The following is a 22,914-nucleotide window of genomic DNA, read 5'->3' as shown; positions in this document are numbered from 1 at the left end:
CAAAGTAGAAGGCAGAAGAATCAAAACATATATTTAGGCTCCACAGTAACCAACCCATGAACCAGCAACCCCATTTTGATATATTGATCAAAAGCTTCCAGGCCCAATAAGTACGCCTTGAAAGAGTAACCAGGAGGCTACAGAGAAGCATGATTTCGTAAAGCAAAATCATGCTTCCCCCTCTATGGTAATAAGATTACCCACTGGCCTGAAGTCTTTGTTCAGCTTCCTCCCGTAGGTCAGCTCTGCTACTGGCAGCTCCTGCTTCAGCTGTGGCTGTGGCTGTGGCTGCGACTGTGGCTGTGGCTGTGGCTGTAGCTGTGGCTGTAGCTGTACCAGCCTCTGGCTCCAACGGGAGCTGCTTTTAACCATCCAGCTTCTGCAGGGGTGTAAGGTACGCTGGGGAAAGCACAGGTTCTTTCAATCTGCTTAAGCAAGGTGAAGGGGTTGACCAGGAAAGCACAGGTTCTTTCCATCAGCTTAAGCAAGGGAAGCAAGGTGAAGGGGCCGACAAGCTTACTCCAGTCCAACATACAAACAGCATTCAGTTCAGGGGAAAAAGCCAAACTAGTCAAGGCCACTTGTTGACTAAGTGCTAATGAGCCCATTTTTGGTTGCCAATACACTGGGTAAGTCATTTTCCACTTCTGAGCTTGTTTCTTCATCCATAAGAGTGGATAGTAATCCCTGCTCTGCTCCTCAATAAAATAGTGGATGTTTTGGGGCTTTTTGAACAGTGAACTCCTTGTGTTATAGAGACATGAGATTATTCTTACAATGGATATCATTGTCAGATTGTGCGTCAGAGGCTGTGGATACACGTGCATCATGGTGTGTCAGTGGTGACAGGTGTGTGTGTGTGTGTGTGTGTGTGTGTGTGTGTGTGCTTGGACGTGTATATCTATGTGAGCCCGTCTGTGAGCAAAGTTGGTGTATTTATGTGTCTATTCTGGAGCTCATTTATGATCTAGGGCTTTCCTAAGCTCAGCCCCAGCCCTGGTTCAGCACCTCCTCTCCCAGAGACATGATCCTACTCCCATCCCCTCCTCCTCAAGGAATGCTCCCAGCCCCAGCTGATTAATCATGGAGCCCAATGGCTTCCAGCTTATCAGCTGCCTTAATAGCTGAATAATTCCAGGGCCATCAGCAGACCCTTAATTGCTTTCGCACCAGGCCAGTGGCCTACAGTGCATGTTGAGTAGGGTGAGTGCCCTGGAGCCAGCCCCACTCTTCTCTGAGACAGGCTCAGGGGTGCAAGAAGTCTCAGGGGGCCATTCCTAAAGGGGATAGATACCTCTGATTCCTTTGCCATATGCATCAGAAGCTGCTTGATCTATAACATGCTAGGTTCTCTGGACCTTGGCCATTAACTAACCCCTTAACCTCAGCCCAAAAATGAGCTCAGATTGCCAAACCAAAACGAGCTCGACCCTGGTAATAATCTGAGCCCTGACTCCACCCCATCATAGGAAGCAGTGATGAGCCTCTAAATGTCCTTATTTGCAGAGTTGGAATAGACCAGGTCTCAGTCCTCAGGGAGCTCACAATCTGGGAGAAGAAAAGAAAGGAAGTGTCCCGGGTCCCACTCTCAGAGAGCTTATAGCCTAGGGGAAAGTGGACCCACACACACAGAGAAGAAAACAGCCAAGTGGTATAAACTGCCCTATGCGGTTCTGACCATGAGTGCCATAGGAATTCAGAAAAGGGAGATTTCATGGGGTGTTGGGGAAATCGGGGAAGGCTTTCTGGGAGAAGTGAGACTTTACTGGGCTTTGAAGGATAAGTAGGATTTTATTAGAAAGATGGCTGAGAGCTGGGTAGAGAGGGATAAGAAGCATATGAGAAGGATATTCTAAACAGCAAAAAATAACATTAGCAAAGTCTCAAAGGTGGGAATGAGTTTGGCATATGTAGGGATCAGTGAAGAGGCTGTTGGGGAGCAGAATCAGAGAGACTGGAAAGTAAGTTAGGACCATGTTATAGAGGGTCTTAAATGCCAAACAAGACTTTGAGTGGAGTCCCATAGGCAGTGGGGAGCCTTTTGTAGGTTCTTGAGAAGGAATGTGATATGGTGAGATTTATGGTTGTATGAGATGCCTCTGAAGGAGAGGTTGCATGGGACAGGATATTGGCGGCAGAAAGCCTACCCAAGAGGTAGCTATGATCATCCAAGACTTGCTCATTCCCCACAGTGTCCCCCAGGTCCTAGTCTCTCAACCCCTACCATGTGGGATGGGGTCAGAGTGCCCACAGCCCTTTCCCTCCTCTGTCCACAGCCACAGTGATCCTGAATGAACTCAACTGGACAGAAGCCCTGGAAGATGTATTTGTAGAGAACCGGAAGGAGGACCCATCGCTGCTGTGGCAGGTTTTTGGCAGTGCTACAGGGGTTACCCGATATTACCCAGGTGGGTATCTGGGGAGATGAGGACCCACAGCCCCAGGGATTTCTACCCTTCCTTGAACCACATCCCCTTGGCTCATGACCCTGCCCCAAACCGCAGTGCTCTCAGCCTCTTTCTGCTCCACCCTACCCCACAGCTACACCTTGGAGAGCACCAAAAAAGATTGACCTGTACGATGTTCGCCGGAGACCCTGGTAAGTGTGGGGCACTCGAAGGTGGATGGGGAGTGGGTGGGGTCCGTCCAACCACCCTGGAGCCTGAAGTTGGGCTGGGACCCTCACGTCCTACCTGATTCTCTGCCTCCTATCCCTGAAACAGCAGCACAAACCCCCAGCCCTTTCTCTCTTTCTCCCCTTCTCCCACTTTGTCTTCCACACTCACTCCATCTACTTCTTCCCTTGTTTTGCCTACTTCTTCCTCCTTCTCACTCGTTCCCTCTCTCTGTCTCCCTTTTTCCCTCTACCTTTCTCCTTCTTCCTTTCTCTCTTTCTTTCTCTCATTCTCTCTATCTCCCTTCTCAATTCAATTTAATTCATTCAAAACCCATTACTGATTGCCTAAGGTGTAGTCACCTCTTATTCCCATTCCTTTTTCTGGCCCTCCTCTCTCCTTTCCTCCCTTCCTCATTTTCTCCCTCCTATTCTTTCCCCCTTTCATTTTCTCTCCTTTGTTCTCTCCCTCTCCCCCTCACTCTTTCCCTCCTCTGCCTAACTTTTCTCCCTCTTATTCTCTCCCTCCCTCTTCCTCTCTGTCTCTCATGCTATTCCTCCTCAATTCAACAAGCATTTAAATGCCTACTGTGTGCTCTCCCTCTTTCCTCTCTTTCTCTTTCCTGCTCTCTCTTTTTCTTTCTCCATCCCCCTCTTCTCCCATATTCTCTCCTCTATCTTTTATTTGACCCCTCTTTCCTTGCTTCCCTTCCTTCCCTTCTCATTTTGTTCCTCCTTATCTTCTTCCTCTCCTTTTCTCTCATTCTCTCTTCTTTCCCTCTCTCTCCTTCCTTCTTCTTTCACTCTCTTTCCTTTGCTCGTTCTCTCCATCTCCCTCTCACTACTTCACTGGCTCTTTTTCTCTCTGTCATTCTTTCCTCCTCCCTCTCTCTCTCTCCCCCTTGCCTTCTTCTCCCTCCCCTTGCCTTCCTCTCCCTCTCTCTGTCCCCTTCTCCCTCTATGATATCCCAGCCCTCTGAGCAGGGAGCAGCCAACTCTGTCCAATTTTCATTTCACACATCGTTGCCACTGGAAAATGGATACAATAACACAGGCAGGGGCACCCGGGCTGCAGCTTTCCGCCCTCCCCCTCCCCACAATTCTCATCTCCATCCCCACCATCTAGACCAGTCTAGCCTCTCTCTTCTTCCCTTCCTTCCTCTCCGGGAAGGGGCAGAGAGTAATCCAAGATGAGAAAGGAATTTCTCAGGGTCTAGATGCTCTCTCTCCAGCAAAGCCAAACCAGCCTAGCCATCCTCACCCACACCCTTTTGCTGAAATCAATGGCCACATGGACGAGCCCTACATGAGTGTCCCCATCACCACCGCCATCACAATCCCTTCATGTAACCAAGGAGCAACGAAAGTTGTCTCTGAAGCCTTCTTTGAGGGGAGGGGAAAGGAAAACTAGAGAGAGGAAGTTAGCCAAAGGAAAAGGCCCTTTGGGAAAACATGGAGAGGGGATATGCCACCAATCATACTCATTTTCCATGGCTAGGAAGCCAGAAACTTGCAACTCAGTTCTCAAAACCATACATTGGGAGCTGGAGAGTTAAGAACCCAAGAAGGACTGTTCTTCCACCTCCCACCTCGAATGGAATATTCGCTCCCTGAAATCCTCTCTTTGTGGTACCAAGTCCTGAGTTTGCCTGAAAACAGCAATGATAATTTATGTGGCACTTTGTGGTTTGCAAAATGCTTTACAAATCTCATCTCACTTTATCCTGGGAGGCAGGTGCTATTGCAATCTGCATTTTACAGATAAGGAAACTGAGGCAGGATTAAATGACTTACCCAGGGTCATACTGCTAGTAAGGGTCTGAGGCTGGATTTGAACTCTGGTCTTCCTGACTTCAGGTTCAGTGCTTTATCTTCTGCACCACCTAAATGCTCTTATACTAAGGAACCCCAGGACTAAATACCTTAGGGGAGACAAAATTAGCTCCTCGGGGGCACGGACCATGTTTTGTACCCCCAGCACTTAGTACAATGCCTCCAAAAGAGGCAATACTGACTTAATCTCCCAGGCAGTCAGTATGGAGTCTGTGCCCTGGGTTGGAAGCCCCACCAGCCCCTGTCCCTTTTACTTACATTGCTCTCCACTCTCACCCCTAAATCCCTGCAAGTTCTAACATTCTGGGTAAACAGAACAGAATGTGGGCATTGGATGGGAGGGTGAGGGGAGGGGGAGGGGGTCAGCTGCAGTCCCAGAAACTTGGCTGCAACTTTAACTCCAACAAACATTTTCCAGTGTTTACTGATGCTTTGTGTTGGTTCATCACATTCATTTCCAAACACATCCCTTCTCTCTCCCCATCTAGAAAACCATTCTTCTTAACAAAGATTTTTTTAAATGGGGTTGGGGGGGGGCAGCTAGGTGGTGCAATGAATAGAGCACCAGCCCTGGAGTCAGGAGGACCTGAGTTCAAATCTGGCCTCAGACATTTGACACACTTACTAGTTATGTGACCTTGGGCAAGTCACTTAACCCCAACTGCCTTGCCTCCCCCCTCCAAAAAAGGAGGGGTGGAGGGGAAGAATTCAGCAAAACCAACCATGTCTAAAAATCTGTGCAATATCCACACCCATAATCATTGTCCACTCCCAACCCCCATCACCCTCGCCCCCAATCCCCAAGCCCACCACCCACACCCTACAAAGAAAAGAGGAAGATGCATTTTCTCAACTCATCAGCGAAGCCAAGCTTGGCCGTTATACTTAACCAGCACTCTGTCATTTTCTTGTTCTTTGCATTTACATTATTGTAGTCCCTGGGCATACTCACAAATATTTTTGAAGTGGTTTCTATATTCAGAACTGTGCTTGGTCCTAGGGAGCTACAAATATTAAATAGAAGTGATCAGCTCCTGTCCTCTTGGAACTCCCAATCTAGGGGGCTACTCCAAACAATCCGAATCTGAATGCCTGGTCCCCAGGGATCTGGGGTCCAACAAGTCAGTGTTCAGGAGCTCGTGTCCCTGTTGCTTCCTTGCCCCCCTGCTGAAAAGATCCCTCTGAGCTCTCAAACTACTGTAGTTTCTCAGGGCATCCAATTCTTCTGTCGGATAGTGAGCCTCCAAGATGCCCCCAAGGTGCTCTGCCTTTGCTACTCTGGGGCAATTCCAAGAGCACAGCTGGGGGAGCTGTAGTTTTAAGCAGAGGCCAGGGTGGGAGATGCATCAGTAGAGAAAGAGTTTTCCCCCAAACTCCAGCATCAAAAGGTCCAGTCTCCAGATTACACGTTGGATAAGGGAGAAAAGGAGGGAAGAAAATGGGAGGAAAAAGCACCTGCTGATGCCTCTGGCCTCTGTCACTAGAGGGCGTCCCTATAATTCTACCCAAAAAAATATCTTGCTCCCATCCTCAGACCCAAACTCCCCTCTCTGCCCTATCCCCTATTCCTAGCACTTTCCTCAAGGCCCATGCTCTGTGAGACTTTGTTGGGTAGGGAATAGCTAGGACTTGAACCCTGAGGATAACTAGACAGCTCATTATTCCCCACTAAACTCTCAGTCTCCCCATCGTCCTATTCTCTGCCCTTGGTAGGTTAGTAAAGCCCTTTCCTCATGGCTACTCCAGTCCAACCAACAACTAACCAAGTAGAGGCTGTTAACAGCACTGCCATGTAACTTCACAATCAGGCCATCCTGACATCGAGGCCAGGAGACAGGCAGAGGGACAGGGGTGCGAACAAAGCTAGAGCTAAGCAGCTCTCATTTCCCCTAGTCCAGTGGGCTCTCCACTGTCAGCTAGGCACCCAAGATCCTCTGTCACTAAGGGCTCATAACCTGTAGAGGCAGAAAAGAGAGTCTTACCCAGCCACCTGGCAGATCAGTGGGCATCGATGGGATCAAGGTGTCACTGCAGTTATGCAGACCCTTATCTTGTGTATCAAATGACCAAAAACGTTCTCCCCTAATAAGAAGGCTTCCTTGGCAGGCAATATCTGTCACCTCCCCAGCCTGCTGTTAGTTATGAAGAGTGGAGTCGTACCTGTGCCCACAGAGTCATGCACACACTGATAAAGACTCCAATACATGTGTAGACAAGCACACACATAACCGCGAGCACACATTCACATCCCCATGCAATGGGACATATGTACATGGGCTGGGATCATGACATAGGCATGTACCTGCACGTGGACACATGTATACAGCCATATTTACATAGACATCTACTCAAACACATAGATCTACTTATTCCCACATACACAGAAAAACGCGGCGTATCCGTGACCAGTATTTGCCACCCTCCAGATGGCAAAGCTGAGACCAAGAAGAGGCAACAACTGATCCATGATCACATCATACCACTGCATTGGGATTCCTAGTTGAGGGACTCTGTTCCTGTGGCCAGAAGGAGCATGGGCAGTAGAAGGTGGCACCAAAGCTCACAGGATGCTCTCTGAAGCTGAGTCTAGGTTAGGGCTTGAGTAAGGGAGCTGGGTCCACTCCCAATGAGGCAGCCCCAGCCCCAGCCATCACTGTGACGGCTGGCAAGATGTCCCAATGTCTTTTCATACCATTTTATGGTTCATTTTATATGAAACAACCCTATTGCAAAGTCATGCATTTACTCATGGAAAAAGAAAATCTGACAGAGAAGCAGCCCAAGGGGTCTGGGTGATGTGCAAACATTCATAATTTTTACAACAGCATCTGGAGACCACTATAATATCTCTTCCTTTTCTACTAGGAAGACTTTTGTGAAGTCATTACCATTTGTCCAGTCATCTTCTCCTCCCTTATTACAGGAATTATTTGCAATAGAAAGGACACTTCAGGCCTGTGGCCCACTCTACCTCCCAGGAAAACCAGGACTGGGGGCCTGGATAAGCAGGCTGTCTTCTGTCCATTGCAGGCAGCTAGGTGGCACAATAGATGGACTGGGGGCCTGGAGTCAGGCAGACTCATCTTTCTGAGTTCAAATCTGGCCCCAGACACTTTACTAGCTGTGTGACCCTGGGCAAGTCACTTAATCCTGTTTGCCTCAGTTTCCACAACTGTAAAATCAGCTGGAGAAGGAAATGACAAAACACTCTAGTGACTTTGTCAAGAAAACCCTAAATGGGGTCACAGAGAATCAGACATGACTGAAAAGTACTGTACCACAACAATTTTACCCGTGCCTACTTCCTGGGGAAATGATTGCCTCTAGAATATCCCTGATACCTCCATCCCCAGCAGGAGCTGTGATAGACTGTTTGGTGCTCCTCCTCAACCACAGAAGAGTCCTTCTTGTGGCCGGAGCTATAGAGATATTGGTGAATCTGGTGTGTCTCCTGCCAACTCCCTCAAACACTGACTCATTGATATGAACTCAGTAGTTCCCCTTCTGGTGAGGAAAGGGCTTCTGACCCAGACTATCTAACCCAGAAACAAAGAGAAATAGTTCAGTCATGTCCAGCCCAGGACACAAATGTCACTCAGTACCTAAGGTCTAGAGGTCTCCAGTACCCAAGGCCAGCCAAACTCTTTCTGCCCCAGGGCTCTCTCAGGCTCTTGAAATCTAGATTCTTTCTCATTTCTGTCTCAAACAACCCTCACAGATTAAAGCATTCTTCACTGAGGTGCCTATGCTACCACCCCTCCCAGCTCCAAGGAAGCAGGTCCCATCAGCCCAGCATCTAGTTCTGTACATGCCTGACTGTCAAGAAGACAGACAGCAGAGAAAGACCCAAGGGCCCTGCTCTCAGGAAGCTCCCAGTATGGGGAGACAGAGAAAAACCAGACTGAAGCCCTCCTCTTGAAGAGTAAGGAGGAAGCAGGGACAGAGGAAGAAGAGAGAGCATCTATCTCACAATATGAGGCCGAATATGTTGTGTCTAGAGACATTCAGAGAGAGTGGAGAGACCCAGGGAAACTAGAATGGTCTTCCTAGAAGCAATGGGTTGTGGGGGTGGGGGGTTGGTTCCTGGAGGAGGCGAGACATGAACTGGGTGATTGCCAAGAATTAGAGAGATGAGGGAGAAGGAAGGGAAACATCTTGAGCGAAAGCTTAGAAAGTAGAGACTATAATAGCTCCCATTCCTGTAGCCTTGAAGTTTTGTAGAGTGCTTCAAAGTAGGTAGTATATTACCATCCCCATCTACAGATGAAAAAAATGAGACTCAGAGACAAGTGATTTGCCCAAGGGCTCACAACTAGTATCAGAGGAGAGATTTAAACACCAGTCTCTGACTCCAGTTTTGGTGGTCTTTCCTCTATGCCATGCTACTTCCCCTATATGAGCAGGGCATATGTAAGGGGCAATGAGGAGACTTACCTGGCTGAAGAAGAAAAAGGTATGGCTAGCAGAGTCCTGATAGGTCAGATTATAGGTAGGACTGGGCCAGGTGGAGGAAAGTCTTATATGCTGGGCTAAGAGGGTAAGATGGGTTTCTCACTGTTTTCCCTTTTACAAAGACACCCACTCTCCCTTGATTTCTTTGATCTATCGGTGAATTGAGACCCAAGGGCTAAGCAGTTTGATCATTCTTGTCTATTTCCCATTATCTATCTGCCCTCTTTTTTTTCTTTTCATTTCAATATTTATTTTATTTTGTTTCAATTAATAAGCATTTTTCCCTCTCCTCACCACTTTCCCCTCCACTGGGAAAAGAAAAAACAAAATCCTTTTTTTAAAAAAAGCACAGCTAAGTAAAACCACATTCCTACATCGGTCATAATCAAAAATACATATCTCCTTTTGTATCGTGAGTCCATCCCCTCTGTGTCAGGAGGTGGGCAGCTGGCTTTAGCATCAATCCTCGGAATCATGGTAGGTCTCTTCATTGATCAGAGTTCTTAAGTCAAAGTTATTTGTCTCAACAATGTTGTTGTTAGTGTATAAATTTGTTCCTGGTTCTTCTCAATTCACCCTGCATCAGTTCATACAAACAAGACTTCCCAGGTTTCTCTGAAACTGATCCTTAGACTATTTCCTACAGCACAATAGTTTTCCATTACATTTGTGTACCACAATTTATTCACTGTTCCCCACTTAATGTGCACCTCCTCAATCTCCATGTCTTTGCTACCACGAAAAGAGTGTAAATATTTTTTGTCCTTTTCCTCTTTCATTGATCTCTTTGGGACCTGGGTCTACTAGTGGTATTACTAAGTCAAAGGGTATGTACAGTATAGTAACTCTTTTTTAAATTTTTATTTTATTTTTCTAATTAACAAAAATCTATAGTATTCTCTTCCTATTATCTACTGCCCATGGGGATAAAAACACACAAACAAAACCTTTGTAATAAATATGCATAATCAAGCTAACACAAATTCTCACATTGGCCATTTCCAAAATACATGTTTCTCATTCTATACCCTTAGGCCCTCACCTTTATCTGGAGGCAGGTAGCCTGCTTCATCATCAAAGCTTGGAGATCATGGTTCATCACTGCATCAGAGTCCTCAAGTCTTTCAGAGTTGTTTGCCTTGACAATGTTGTTGTTATTGTATAAATTGTTCTCCTAGTTTGGCTTACTTAACTCTGCATCAGTTCATAAAGATCTATCCCTTTCATAATTTCTTACAGCATTTACAATATCCCATTGCATTCATGTGTCATAAATTAGTTCAACCATTCCCAAATTAACTGGCACCTCCTCAGTGTCTAAGTCTTTGCCACTACAAAAAACCTGCTTTAAATATTTTTGTACATGTGGGTCTTTTTCTTCATCTTTTGATCTCTTTCTCTCTGGGATATAGACCAACTAGTGGTTTCACTGGGGCAAAGGGTATGCACAGTTGAATGACTGTTTTAACTCATCCATTCTTAACAGGAGCACAACCAGGAGTCACATCTAAGTCCTAGTCTCATGTCTGCATTAACCCAGTGTATGACCTTGAACAAGTCACTCCAAAGCCTCAGTTTCTCCACCTGAAAAATGAGAGGGTTGGAATAAATCATTATAGATTTAGATCTGGAAAGGACCTTAGAGAACAACTCATCCAAACCTTTATTTTATAGATGAGACAACTGAGCGAGGATTTGAACTCAGGTCTTCGGACTCCAAATCCCAAAACCTTCCCACCCTACCATGTTACCATCTAAGGACAGGAAATCTTCACCTCTTTTGTGTCATAGACCCATCTGGCAGTAGGCGAAGCATATGATCCACTTCTCAAAAATGCATTGGCTGCCTACATTCATAATGAAAGGAAATGCTAATTTTCAATTAAAGGTTAATGAAAATAAAAAGGTAATTTTGTTTTCTCCTGAAATCTATCCCCAGGTTAAGAAACTTTGATCTAGTCCAACCTACTCATTTTACATTTGAGGAGACTAAGGCACAAAGAGGTTTAAGTAACTTACTCATGGTCACATAGCTAGTAAATCTCTAGGGCAGGATTTGAATCCAGGTCTTCCTAATTCTAACAGTGCCCTATCCACTGTGCTCTGCTGCCTCTGGAGAGAGGTATGAGGAAAAGCCCCAGACTCTGGGAATGAGCATTTATGGCTATTCCAGTCTTGTCCCACATTTTACCCCTTTCTTTCCAATCTAGGTGGTTCCTGATGTAACCATATCACCCAAAGAGACCCAGTTTCTCTGTCCTGGCCCCACAGCAACCAACTCCTTTCCCCTTCTTAGTTCAGCCCAGACAGGGCTGGGAATTCTCAAGAGGAGCTATACTAGGGAACTTGGAGAGAAGCAAACACAGAAAGGTTGACTTGGCAGAACCCTGATTAAGAACAGTGTGATTTGGCAGCAGATACACTGAACTTGGAGGCAGAGAGCAACTCCTTTGCTTACTACCTGTGTGACCTTGGGCAGGTCATGTTGCTTCTCTGAGACTCAGTTTCTCCATCTGCAAGATGAAGAGGTTGGCCCAGATTGTCTCCAAAGTCCCTTTCCTAGCTCTAAATTTGTGATCCTTGTGCTGATATAACAACTGTGGGGTTCAGGTTGAGCTCTGCCCACCCCTCCCCAACTCTCAGGATGCCCACCCTCAATGTCTATGGTCCAGATCTACAACAAAAACCTGATTCAAAAAAACAATAACAGTGGCTAACCATTACTACCAATGGTAAAAGAAAGGTCATTCTTTGATAGAATAAAAGTCACACCAAAGCTAGGGTGGACCTTGAAGATTACCTAGTCCAACATTTTACAGAATAGGAAATTGTGGCCCAGGGAGGTTGTGACTTGCCCAAGATCATATACGTGTTCATCAAGAAAGAATTCATTAACTGAAGCTTCTGACTCCAAGTACAGTGCTAGATCATGGCAGTTAAATGAATGCAAGTTTCCTGAAGACAGGACTCTTGCTTTCTCATCTTTGAATCCTGCACCCGTGCAAGTGGACACTTAATTCTTTGATTTGAATAATGTAGAGCTTGAGTGACTCAATCCCCCAGGAAAAGGCAGCTTCCCACCTCCCCAACCTTTGTAATAAATACACAACCCCAGGGCCCTTAGACCCTATCTCATACCGCTGGGAGGTCCTCGCATCCCCTTCCTCTCCCCAGGAGCTGGACAGCTCCAGCAAATCATTCAGACTGCCACAGAGATGGTGGTTCCACCTTCAGTAGCGCTTAGGATGGAGGGTTGGGGGCTAGCCTCAGCTCCATCCTCCTGCCCCTACACACACACACACACACACACACACACACACACACACATACACACAGAGTTTTTCCAGGGGGCTCATCCTAATCTAGCAATAGGAAAAGATACTAACAAACCCTTATCCAATCCTATTACAAAGCCATTAGAAGGCTAGTCTTGGAGTAGGAAAAACCTCAGTTCATATCTGCCTCAGACATTCACTAGCTGTGTGACCCTGGGCAAATCCCTTAACCTCTCTGTCTTCTCTAACTTTTCAATGTTCACTTCTGTAAAATGGGGACTATAATATCACCTACCTCACAGAGTGGTTGTAAGGACCAAATGAGATGATAAATGTAAAAGGCTTTGCAAACTTTACGAAGCCATGTTGATGTAGTGATTATAACATTATTGTGCTAGGCACTGGAGGACATCAAGGGGGAAAAGCTGGTCCCTACACTCAAGGCATTGGAGGAGTGGAATGACCAGTGTCTGTATCTCTAGTGAAATTTGAGAGAGTCATAGAGTTCATTTCTCTCCAGGGGAAAGGGATTGGCTGGAGGAAAATGGGGATGGAATCCAGTGTCCCTCATGCCTTTAGGGACCCAAAGAACAGAGTTCCAAGGTACTGGGGATCTTTCATGAGGCAGACTGAGGGAAGGAAGAGTTATCAGTGCATGGCCTTGGGCCAGTAGCTGTGATGTGGTAGATAGAATACCATAATGGGAGTCAGAGATCTTGAGTTCAAAGTCCCAACTCTGCTATTTCAGAGTTCTGTGACCTTGGACAAATTACTCTCTCTAAGCCTCAGTTTCCTTATCTGTAAAATAGTACTAACTATATTGTGCTGTGAATTAATACTAGTACTGAGACCAAGCAATAAGTCCACTTTCCTCCACATAAAAGTACTTCAAGTATTTGACAAGATCAATGCCTCCCATATATACATTGAGGCTGAATGCGCATCCCCAATACCTTCAATTACATCTCTTCATTCCTCATACTCTCCACATTCTCCAGTCTTTTCACTATCTTCACTGTTCTCCTCCAGATACACTCCAGCTTATGTGTGTTTCCTGAAACATGCTCCCCAGCACCAAATCCAGTGTTCTAGATGAGGTCTGAGCAGCACAGAGAATTGCAGAAGCAGCTTCTTGCTGGTTCAGCACACTGTGTGCCCCTCGCTGCCACGGAAGATCTCAGCAGCTTGTTGGTTATCATATGACACTGATAATTCAAACCCTAAGTCATTTTTCACAAGAATAATAAGTTGCCCAGCCACACCTCCCCCACCCTATATTTGACTGATTTTTTTGAAGCTATGTAGAACTTTACACTTACTTCTATCAAATTTCATCATATTTAATTTATCCCATTTTCTAGCAAGATGAGATCTTTCTGAATCTAGACCCTGTTAACCATTGTTTAGCTCTCCCCCTACCTTTTTGTCATCTGCAAATTTCATAAGCATTCCATCTATGCCTTCATCCAAGTCATTGCTAAAAAATGTTTAACTGTTAAAATAATTGGGGGTCCTATAAAGAACAAGCTGGACCAGCATCCAGGATCTGAATTTATAGACATTCCCTGACCTCCTGAGACCCGTGAAATCTGTGCTGCCATAGGTAGCCTGAAGAGCTCTGGTCTGTTCTGTTCTTTCTGTCTCTGTTTCTCTGTGACTCTCTTTATTCCTTTCTCCTCCTCCTTTTTCTTCTTCTTCTTCTTCTTCTTCTTCTTCTTCTTCTTCTTCTTCTTCTTCTTCTTCTTCTTCTTCTTCTTCTTCTTCTTCTTCTTCTCCTTCTTCTTCTTCTTCTTCTTCTTCTTCTTCTTCTTCTTCTTCTTCTTCTTCTTCTTCTCTCTCTCTCTCTCTCTCTCTCTCTCTCTCTCTCTCTCTCTCTCTCTCTCTTCACTACCCTGTGATTGCTTTAGATTTATCTCTGGACATCTCTCCCTACCCCCTTTTCAGGCTCCCCTGCCCCCACTGACTGCATCTTCAATTCAGCTCAACTCAACAAATATTTATTAAGCACCTATTGTGTACAAAGTATTACACCGAAAGCTGGGTGAGATCTAAAGTTGGGAAAAGACATCTCTCCCCCATGAAGCTCTGAGTCTTAAAAAGTGATAAGACAGAACTATGTTGATACACCATGCTATGTGATAAGTACATCAGAGAAGCACAAACCAAGTGCTACGTGATATTTGAGGTCATTGCTGCCACTGGGAATCACAAAAGGCTTCCTGGAGGTGGTTATATTTGAGTTGGTCTTTAAAGGATAGGAATTCAACAGAAGGTGGGAGGAAGACAGAGGTAACATCCTAGACAAAGAGGCAGAAGGAGAATGCTGCAGGGCCGGGAGGGCACAGAAATTTAGCCTGAGCACAGAGACAAGATTCTGCCCCTTGGGCAGTCTAGTGAAGCCTAGGGACCCCTTCTCAAAATAATGTTAAATGCATAAAATAAAATACATAGAATTACAAAGGAAACCAGTTACAAGGAAATGCAATGCAATTACCAAAATATTTTTTAAAAGTTCATGGACCCATGTTAGGAACCCCTCCTGTCTAGTATGTTGAAGAGTGTGATGTGAGATACAACTGAAAAGACTAGAGATCTTTTTTACACATAGATCTATCAAATATCCATATAAGAAAGATTGTCCTGGAAGAGATATGAAGGATAAATCAGAGAGAAGAGCCGGGCAGACCTTATAGGGGGGCTACCATAGTAGTCGAGGTAATGAGGACCTGAACCGTCATGGTGGCAATGGGAATAGAGATGACAGAAGCAACACATGATGTAGTAGAAGGAGAATTAGGAGAATCTGTTAGCTAATTGGCTACAAGAGGGGAGAGAGAGGGGAAAGGTGAAGATAACTCAAAGATTTGGAATGTGGGGGATTTGGTGAGTGGTGGCAGAGAGTAAAGGTAGAAGAAGAAATAGGCTTACTGAGAAAAATAATGAGCTTGGCTTAGAGTGGAGAGTGGAGAGTGGAGAAGTCCTGGAGGGTAATGGGCATAAATCTAAGGTTTTAGAGGCAGAAGAAGCCCCCCGCCTACCTGCAAGATACTGTTCAATCCAGGTAGGTGCCCTAAGTCCAAACTGCAGATGAAATAGGGCAGAGAACTCAGTGGGTAAGCAGAGGTGATTAAAGCCTCTGGAATCTCGTTTCTATCATCCTTCCCCAAATCTGCCCATAATCCATCTTCCAGCCCTACCCAGACATCCCCTGACTCTCTGCCCTGACCTCAGCCTCTCTCCTGGGCAGGTACATCCAAGGAGCTTCCTCTCCTAAGGACATGGTCATCATCGTGGATGTGTGAGTGAGCAGTGAGGGAATGGCCCTGCCCAAGAGCTAGGTCACCTCCAGCCTCTGGGGCAGAGCCAGAATTCACGGGCCCCTCTGGCATCAGGACCCTGTAGACCACTGAACTAATGATCCTCCCTCAATTCCATCAGTGCCATTCTAGGGATCCTCCCTAAGTCCCAAGATCCCCGCATCCTTGTCCAAAATCCCTGACCCCAATGCCTGCCAGGAAGCTGATGTCCAACCCTAAAATGGGGGAAAGGGGAAGAGTACTTGAGTCATATCTATACCCTGCCCCCTAGAAGTGGCAGTGTGAGCGGCCTGACACTGAGGCTGATGAAGACATCTGTCTGCGAGATGCTGGACACCTTATCTGATGATGACTACGTCAATGTGGCCTCGGTCAGTGCCCCAAGCCTGGGAATGGGGACCCACTATTGGGTAGAGAATCCTCCAAAGGCAGGCCCCCTTGGCAGGGTCAGAGAGACTGAGGGTCAGATGATGGAATCAAGACCTGCCATAGAGAAGGGACCAGTCATGGTCCTTAAAACCAGGCAATCACTGGTTCCTCCATAAGATCTATACATCACACAGAACTCCTTTGACCAAGGGGCTCCCAGAGCCTCAGGAACTCCTTCCTACCCTGAAAACTCAGGTAGTGAAGATGTCCTTGTTTTTTTGTCTTGGGTGTTTGTTTGTTTGGGGTTTGGGGGGATTTTGTCTTCTGAGTCACCAATTATAGCAGCCAGGGAGGGAGAGAAGAAACTTGGGATAAATGAATATACATGCTTGAGAAGGGCAAAGTTTTAGGAGCAGAAAAAGGAAAGGAAGAACACTCTCCTACCTTAATTCACCTTCCTACTAACCTTACTCCCACTCAGATATTCTCATGGGAAAATAACCCAACTCTTCCTTGATCCTCCTGCCTTCTCAACCTCTTCTCCTTAATCCTGAACCTTCCCACAGACCTCTCCTAACTCTGCCTCTTCCAGAGCGCTCTCCAGATAACCTCATGTCCCTCTCACTGCTTCCCCAGTTCAATGAGAAGGCCCAGCCTGTGTCCTGCTTCAACCACCTGGTTCAGGCCAATGTGCGGAACAAAAAGGTTTTCAAGGAAGCTGTGCAGAACATGGTGGCAAAAGGCACCACAGGTTACAAGGCTGGCTTTGAATATGCCTTTGACCAGCTCCAGAATGTGAGTCCCACTTAGCTCAGGGGAAGAGAAGATTCTGACCACAAGTGATATCTTCTTCCTAGCCTCAGTCCCTCACCAGGGCACATCCACACCTGCCATGCTGACTGCCTGGGGATGGGAGTTTGGGGATTGGGGGGAGGGGAAGCTAAGCCTGCAGAGTCTGAGAAAGCAGTAAGGAAGATGTTATGGACATTCCCCTCCCCAGAGCCCTTTCTGTGTCTATGAGGGGGCCATTGCTAGGACTCACACCCATGATACTGTGAGGAAAGAATGTGGAACATTGGTTCTGGGGGCAAGCTGGTGACACCAGGGAAATCAAAATGAATGGGCCTGTGATAAGGATGGACACCAATGGTCACGGCTCAGAGTGGAGGGAGGAGGAAGAGAAATGTTACCACGCCCATAGCCCCCTTCTCACCAGCCCTACCTAGTGGAAACCAGATCTCTCCTCACTGGGAATAGCTGGTTAGGCACTTCCCTCAGAGAGCTCAGAGGTGAGAAGGAGTTCAGGCCATGATGCCAGTTCCCTGTACATCCCTCAAGGAGTTAATATAAGATGGGAAGACTGAGGGGCAGGGAGATGCTGAAGTCTGAGGACTAGACTTGTAGCCCTAGCAATGGAGGAAAATCTCATTGCTGATCCTGGCAGAGTTCAGAGGAGAAGAAAAAAACAGGAAAGAGGCGCTTCGGGCTCATTTCACTGGGAGAAATTAGGTGGCAGCATAGTTGGGCTCATTGTAGCAGGAACAATAACACGGCCAGGACATTTGTGGATGATTTCAGTGAAAGACATTTCATTTTGATGGGAGAACTAAGGTGGGAATAATTTCTAGTTCAAAGGTAGTAGTAGAATGATGCTCTCTGTGCCCACCCTTCTCCCAGTGTAGCCTGTTGGAACAGGGTGGCCCTTGCGTGTCTCATTCCTTGAAGTCACTCTTCTAGGGGAAGGGAAAGATTGTCATACTGAGGAGTCTCTTGCCGAAGCATCCTTTGGGTTGTATCTAAGAGGGGGCAGGGGGAGGACTGAAGAAGAGGCAAGGGCTCCGCCTGGAGATATGACAGAGCCTCCCCCAACTGACCTCCTCTCCTTCCCACTGGCTGGCCCAGTCCAACATCACCCGAGCTAACTGCAACAAAATGATCATGATGTTCACCGATGGAGGAGAGGATAGAGTGCAGGATGTGTTTGAGAAGTACAACTGGCCCAACAGGACGGTGAGGCACATGGAAGTCCCCAATCAGGGACACTGGGGACAACACCCACTCATTCTCTTAAGGGTGAGGAAGGGGGGCAGGGCGGGGGAATGGCAGCCAAGATGGTCAGGTGACAACATTCCCAAAGTCATTTCCGTTCAACCAACCACCCATGGAATTCAGAACACCTGAACAACCTCCCTCCAAGCTCCTCCGACTCTAGTCTCAGAACTGGCTTTCTCTTGTCCTACAGCTTTGAGCATGTGTATGAATATATATACATGCATGTATACATGTATGCATATGTATGTACAGGGGGAAAATCATTCCCACTAGCCTTCCCTACACTACACATGAGAAGAGTCTCAACCCTGACCAAGCTATGAGTCAGACTCCCATAAGCCTCCCTACTTTGTCCCCAGGTTCGGGTATTCACCTTTTCTGTCGGACAACACAACTATGATGTCACTCCCCTGCAGTGGATGGCCTGTGCCAATAAAGGTACCCTCTATGCCCTGCTTTGACCTGACCCACAGTACAGCAGCATAGTGTATTAGGAAAAACACTGGCTTTAGATTTGAGTTCTGCTGCTTACGTATGACCCTGGGAGAGTCTTTGACCTTTCCTAGGTCTTAGTATCCTCAGCCATAAAGTGGAAAGATTTCAATCAATTATGTTAAGAGTTTTTCAAATTCTAAATGTTCTAATGAGCCCAAAACTGTCCCTTGTTGTGTCCCCCAACAAAAGTGAGGGGGGAGGATCACCATGGGTGTGGGGAAGCACTCTGTATCTATATTTCCGTCTATGTGTCCATTTGCCTATCTGTATGACCCAGCTGTGTCTCATCCTAGCTGGAGCTGAGGGGTGTTGCTGCTTTTAGTTATACGGAGTAGGAGCAGAGAGGGGTCTATCCTTGAGGCATGCGCCATCCCCACTCAAACTTCCCCTTCCTCCCCACTCACAATAGGTTCAGTCCCCAGAGAGTATCTTCAGCACACACACCTTTTGCCACCCCACACCCCACCTGGATACCCACTTGCCCTTCGCATGACCCTCAGCAAAAATCAGGAAAACTCTTCTTCCTCACCCCAACCCAAAGTATACTTCCCTTCTCCCCCACAGGTTACTATTTTGAGATCCCCTCCATTGGGGCTATCCGAATCAACACACAGGTAAGTTCACAAGGACTGTAGCCTCAAGCCCTCAACCTCATCCCCAAGACATACACTCACCCTCCCTCTGTAGCAGAACCAAACAAGTCCAAGAGAAGCAAAGACCTGGAAAGAGACCCATCCTAGAACCCAGCAGCCCTCCCAAACAGGATCTAGGCGCCCTGGTTCCCTCCTTTCCTAGAACCCAGTTCTTCAAAAGACACCCCCACACACACACTTCAGCATCCTTGAGCTCGGCAAAGTTGGTCCTAGGTTAATAATCACTCCAGGGTCTAGGTCTCACTCAGGCAGGCTCGGCTGATTTAACTCAACCACCTACTGTGGGGTGGGAGTGCCCTCTGCTGGTCACTATGAGAAAGTGCCCAGATCCAGCTGAGTGGATCATTCCACCGAAGGAACACCAGGAATCAACAGCTAGGGACCCCCTCCTGTTCAGAGGGAGACAGAGGGACAAGAGCCTGGATGTGAATATCCAGGCCACAGCTCCTCTGCCATCAGGGCAGGGAGCCCAAGCACACGCAGTGGAAAGAGAACTGATTTTAAGTTGATGTGAATACCAATTCTGCTGCTTTTTGCCTCATGACCTTGGGCAAGTCGCTTGTCCCTTCAAGCCTATTTCCTCACCTACACAATGAAGGTGTTGGATTAGGACAGTTCTAAGTCCTACCATTCCTTCCACCCTCGTGGTGCCCCTCCCTCACAGGAGTACCTGGATGTTCTGGGCAGGCCAATGGTCCTCGCAGGCAATGAGGCCAAGCAGGTGCAGTGGACCAATGTGTATGAAGATGCTCTGGTAAGCTTGCCCCACACCACACCTGTCATCCTGTCAGGGCTGGGCCAACCCCACAGGGACCTGAGGGAAAGCAAGCAGAGACTCCTAGGGTGCTCCAGGGAGGAGGGAGTGATGGGGCTCAGCTGTGCTCTTTCCCTGCCCTGAACAAAGAGGCAGACAAGACCTGCTCCGCAGTTGAGAGTAGGCACCAAGGAAGCAGGATCACAAAATGCCATATTATCCTGTCCCATTTCACAGGGCCTGGGGTTAGTCGTAACTGGAACCCTCCCTGTGTTCAACCTGACCCAGGATGGCAGTGGGGAGAGGAAGGCAAGTGTGTGGATGCATAAATGTGCATGAGCTTGTGTAAGCATATGAGGGAAGGAGTGTACATGCACTACGTGTTTGTGCATGTGGAGTGGGTTGTATGTAATATATAGGTGTGCATGCCTAGGAGTAGGGAGGAGAGAATGGGTGGTAGTGTGGGCAGAGGGATAGAATGGGTATCTATCTGTGTAACTGAGATGAGGAGGGAAGAGAATGTCTGTACCTGGAGAGTGAAGATGTCCGGGACTGTTGGAGGGGGCACTGTGGGTAAGTGTGAGGGCTGGAGTCGACCTCTGAGTGGAGAGCATGTTCTTTTCTGTGCCTGTGGGTAGAGTGCTCTGGGACTTGGGATGGGAGAGAGAAGTAAGGTATGGACAAGTATGGGTGTGGGCGTATTGCACAAAGCCAGATATGAAGCCCAAGTGTCAGGATAGACAGGTGGAGTGAATGCCTGTGGCTTTAGCTCCCTGCTCCTATTCATGGCTCTCACCCCGGCAAAATTGTGCCCCCAGAACCAGCTAATCCTGGGTGTGATGGGCATCGATGTGGCTCTGAATGATATCAAGAAGCTGACGCCAAATTACACGGTGAGTGGATCGGACCTTGAGTTGGGCTGGAGGACGTGTTTTAACCCTATATTCTCTTTCCTTCTACCATCATTCTTGAGCCAGGGACCAAAACATGACCCTCCAATTTCCACTTCCAGCTTGGCGCAAATGGTTACGTATTCTCCATTGACCTCAATGGCTATGTCCTTCTCCACCCTAACCTGAAGCCCCAGGTGAGAAAGAAACTTCTACCCCCTTGCCATCCCTACATTAGGGAAAGGGTGATGCCCAGATCCTGGCAAAGAAAGGACTCTTTGGCTATCCAGGGGTGGAAGCACGCTTAAGGGCAGTAGAAGAGTCATTGTATTCTCACTGAGTGGTGACCCTCTCCCTCAGATCACCAATTTCCGTGAGCCGGTGACTTTGGACTTCCTTGACGCTGAACTAGAAGATGAAAACAAGGAGGAGGTGAGAGGAGGACCTCAGCACCCACTTCTTTTCCTAATACCCCTCTCATTTCCCTTTTCCTCTGTCCCACCTTCCCTTCTCCCCAGTCCTTATCCCCCAAAGCTCCAGCTGTCCCTTTCCACTTTGTCCCCTCGCCTTTCTCTAACAATCACCTGTTCAACAGTATCCCGGTTCTCTGCCCCCTCATCCCACTCATCACCCACCTCCTCTCTCCATCCTCCAGTCAAATAGAGCCTCCCCATTCCCCAGCTCTCTACTCCACTTAGGTAACATCCCACTATTTGCCTGTCCCTTCATTCCTCTGGCCCTCTTCTCACTCCTCCCAATCCTCTGTCCCACCCAGTCCCCTACACTGCAAATAGCCTCTTGTCCCCCATTCTGCTCTCCAATCACCCATACCCCCTGCCTTGTTCTCACACTGTGCTCTTTACCACCCCTTAGATCCGAAAGAGCATGATTGATGGGAAAAGGGGGCACAAACAAATCAAGACTCTCATCAAATCCCTAGATGAGGTGAAATTGGTGGGGGAGAAGAAGAATGGGAAGGGAAAGAAGGAATGATGGGGGAAGGAGGGATGATGGGGCAGGGGGAAAGGAGGGATGATGGGGCTGGGGTGGAGATAAAGGGGAGAAGAAATGTGGGGGGAAGGGGGAAGAGGCTTCCGTTGCCTGCCTACCTGCCTGCCTGCCCCTTTGACTTCATGCCCTTCCCTTCCAGAGGTACATTGATGAAGTAATTCGAAACTATACCTGGGTCCCGATCAAAAGTACCAACTACAGGTGAGGGGAGCCCTAAAGGTGGGATGCAGGGAACAGATAGGGAAGGGATATGTGTGAAGAGATATCCTCCAGCCCTAGAGCCTGGGATCCTAAGAGAGGAGCTGGGTTCCTCTTCCAACCTCTTCAGTTCCCTTTGGTTGGGAGTCCTTCCACATGGTCTTGACCAGCCCCCATATCCCCCCACCTTCCCACTGTCCACAGCTTTCACAAAGCTCCTATTCCCCCTGAGGACATTTCTTACCTCAGGTCAATAAGCCTACCCCACCCTTGAACACACACACACACACACACACACACACACACACACACACTGCCTAGAGTGACTGAGAGAGAAGCCTCTGACCTCTCCCTGACATCCAATCCCTGGGCTGAGCTGGCAAGCAGGCAAGGCTGGCCTTTGTGAGCTGTGCTGGGTGACAGGCCTTCACACCCTAAGGATTAGGTTATATTTTCATATCCCGTACCTCAAACTCCCTCCATCACACCCTGAATACCAGATGTCAGCCAGATATCAGACTATCTCCATGTCCCCATTTCAGGCCATATTATCGCATTCTTGGTATCTGCCGTGTAATCACCCCTCAGATATCAAGCTGTATTATCTTAGGTGAGTGATACACCCCATATAGAAGACAACATCATCCCATCCCAAGGATCTGCTGGCTGTGTGTCGCACCCATGATATCAGGCTGCATCTTCCCACCTAAATACCAAGTCATATTATCCCCCCGCCCCAGATATCAGATCACCCCACTCAATACTACCTTTCTACCATGCCATTGTTAAGAGGCAAAGCGCCATAGGGGATGAGGTACTAAACTTAAGGATTCTGTGCAAGTGGCTTAACGTCTCTTTATAAAATTAGGATAATTAATTCTTATATTGCCTACTTTGTTATGATAAAAGAAGCAATTTACAAACCTTAAAGTATTTATTATTTTCCTATCCCAGTAATCAAGAACCCAGCAGAAGTTCTATCTGCCACTACACCCCAAATA

At 47.3% G+C, this 22,914-nt stretch overlaps 1 protein-coding gene across 1 annotated transcript in view; it reads left to right on the top strand.

Annotated features, from left to right (window-relative positions):
• CACNA2D2 (calcium voltage-gated channel auxiliary subunit alpha2delta 2) overlaps positions 1-22,914 on the top strand; it is a gene marked incomplete in the record, with an annotated part of 383,646 nt that overhangs the window by 338,671 nt on the left and 22,061 nt on the right. Inside the window, 15 exon segments of the mRNA XM_036738955.1 lie at positions 2,277-2,408; positions 2,542-2,599; positions 15,422-15,472; positions 15,763-15,862; positions 16,497-16,655; positions 17,763-17,870; positions 18,272-18,350; positions 18,972-19,021; positions 19,725-19,814; positions 20,052-20,123; positions 20,633-20,707; positions 20,827-20,901; positions 21,065-21,136; positions 21,578-21,649; positions 21,855-21,916. Of these exon segments, the coding sequence (XP_036594850.1) occupies positions 2,277-2,408; positions 2,542-2,599; positions 15,422-15,472; positions 15,763-15,862; positions 16,497-16,655; positions 17,763-17,870; positions 18,272-18,350; positions 18,972-19,021; positions 19,725-19,814; positions 20,052-20,123; positions 20,633-20,707; positions 20,827-20,901; positions 21,065-21,136; positions 21,578-21,649; positions 21,855-21,916 (1,255 nt within the window).

This window comes from Trichosurus vulpecula, chromosome 9 (genome assembly GCF_011100635.1).
Source record: "Trichosurus vulpecula isolate mTriVul1 chromosome 9, mTriVul1.pri, whole genome shotgun sequence".
Taxonomy (NCBI): Eukaryota; Metazoa; Chordata; class Mammalia; order Diprotodontia; family Phalangeridae; genus Trichosurus; species Trichosurus vulpecula.
The sequence above is the reverse complement of the archived record's forward strand: the minus strand, read 5'-3'. Positions and strand labels throughout refer to the sequence as shown.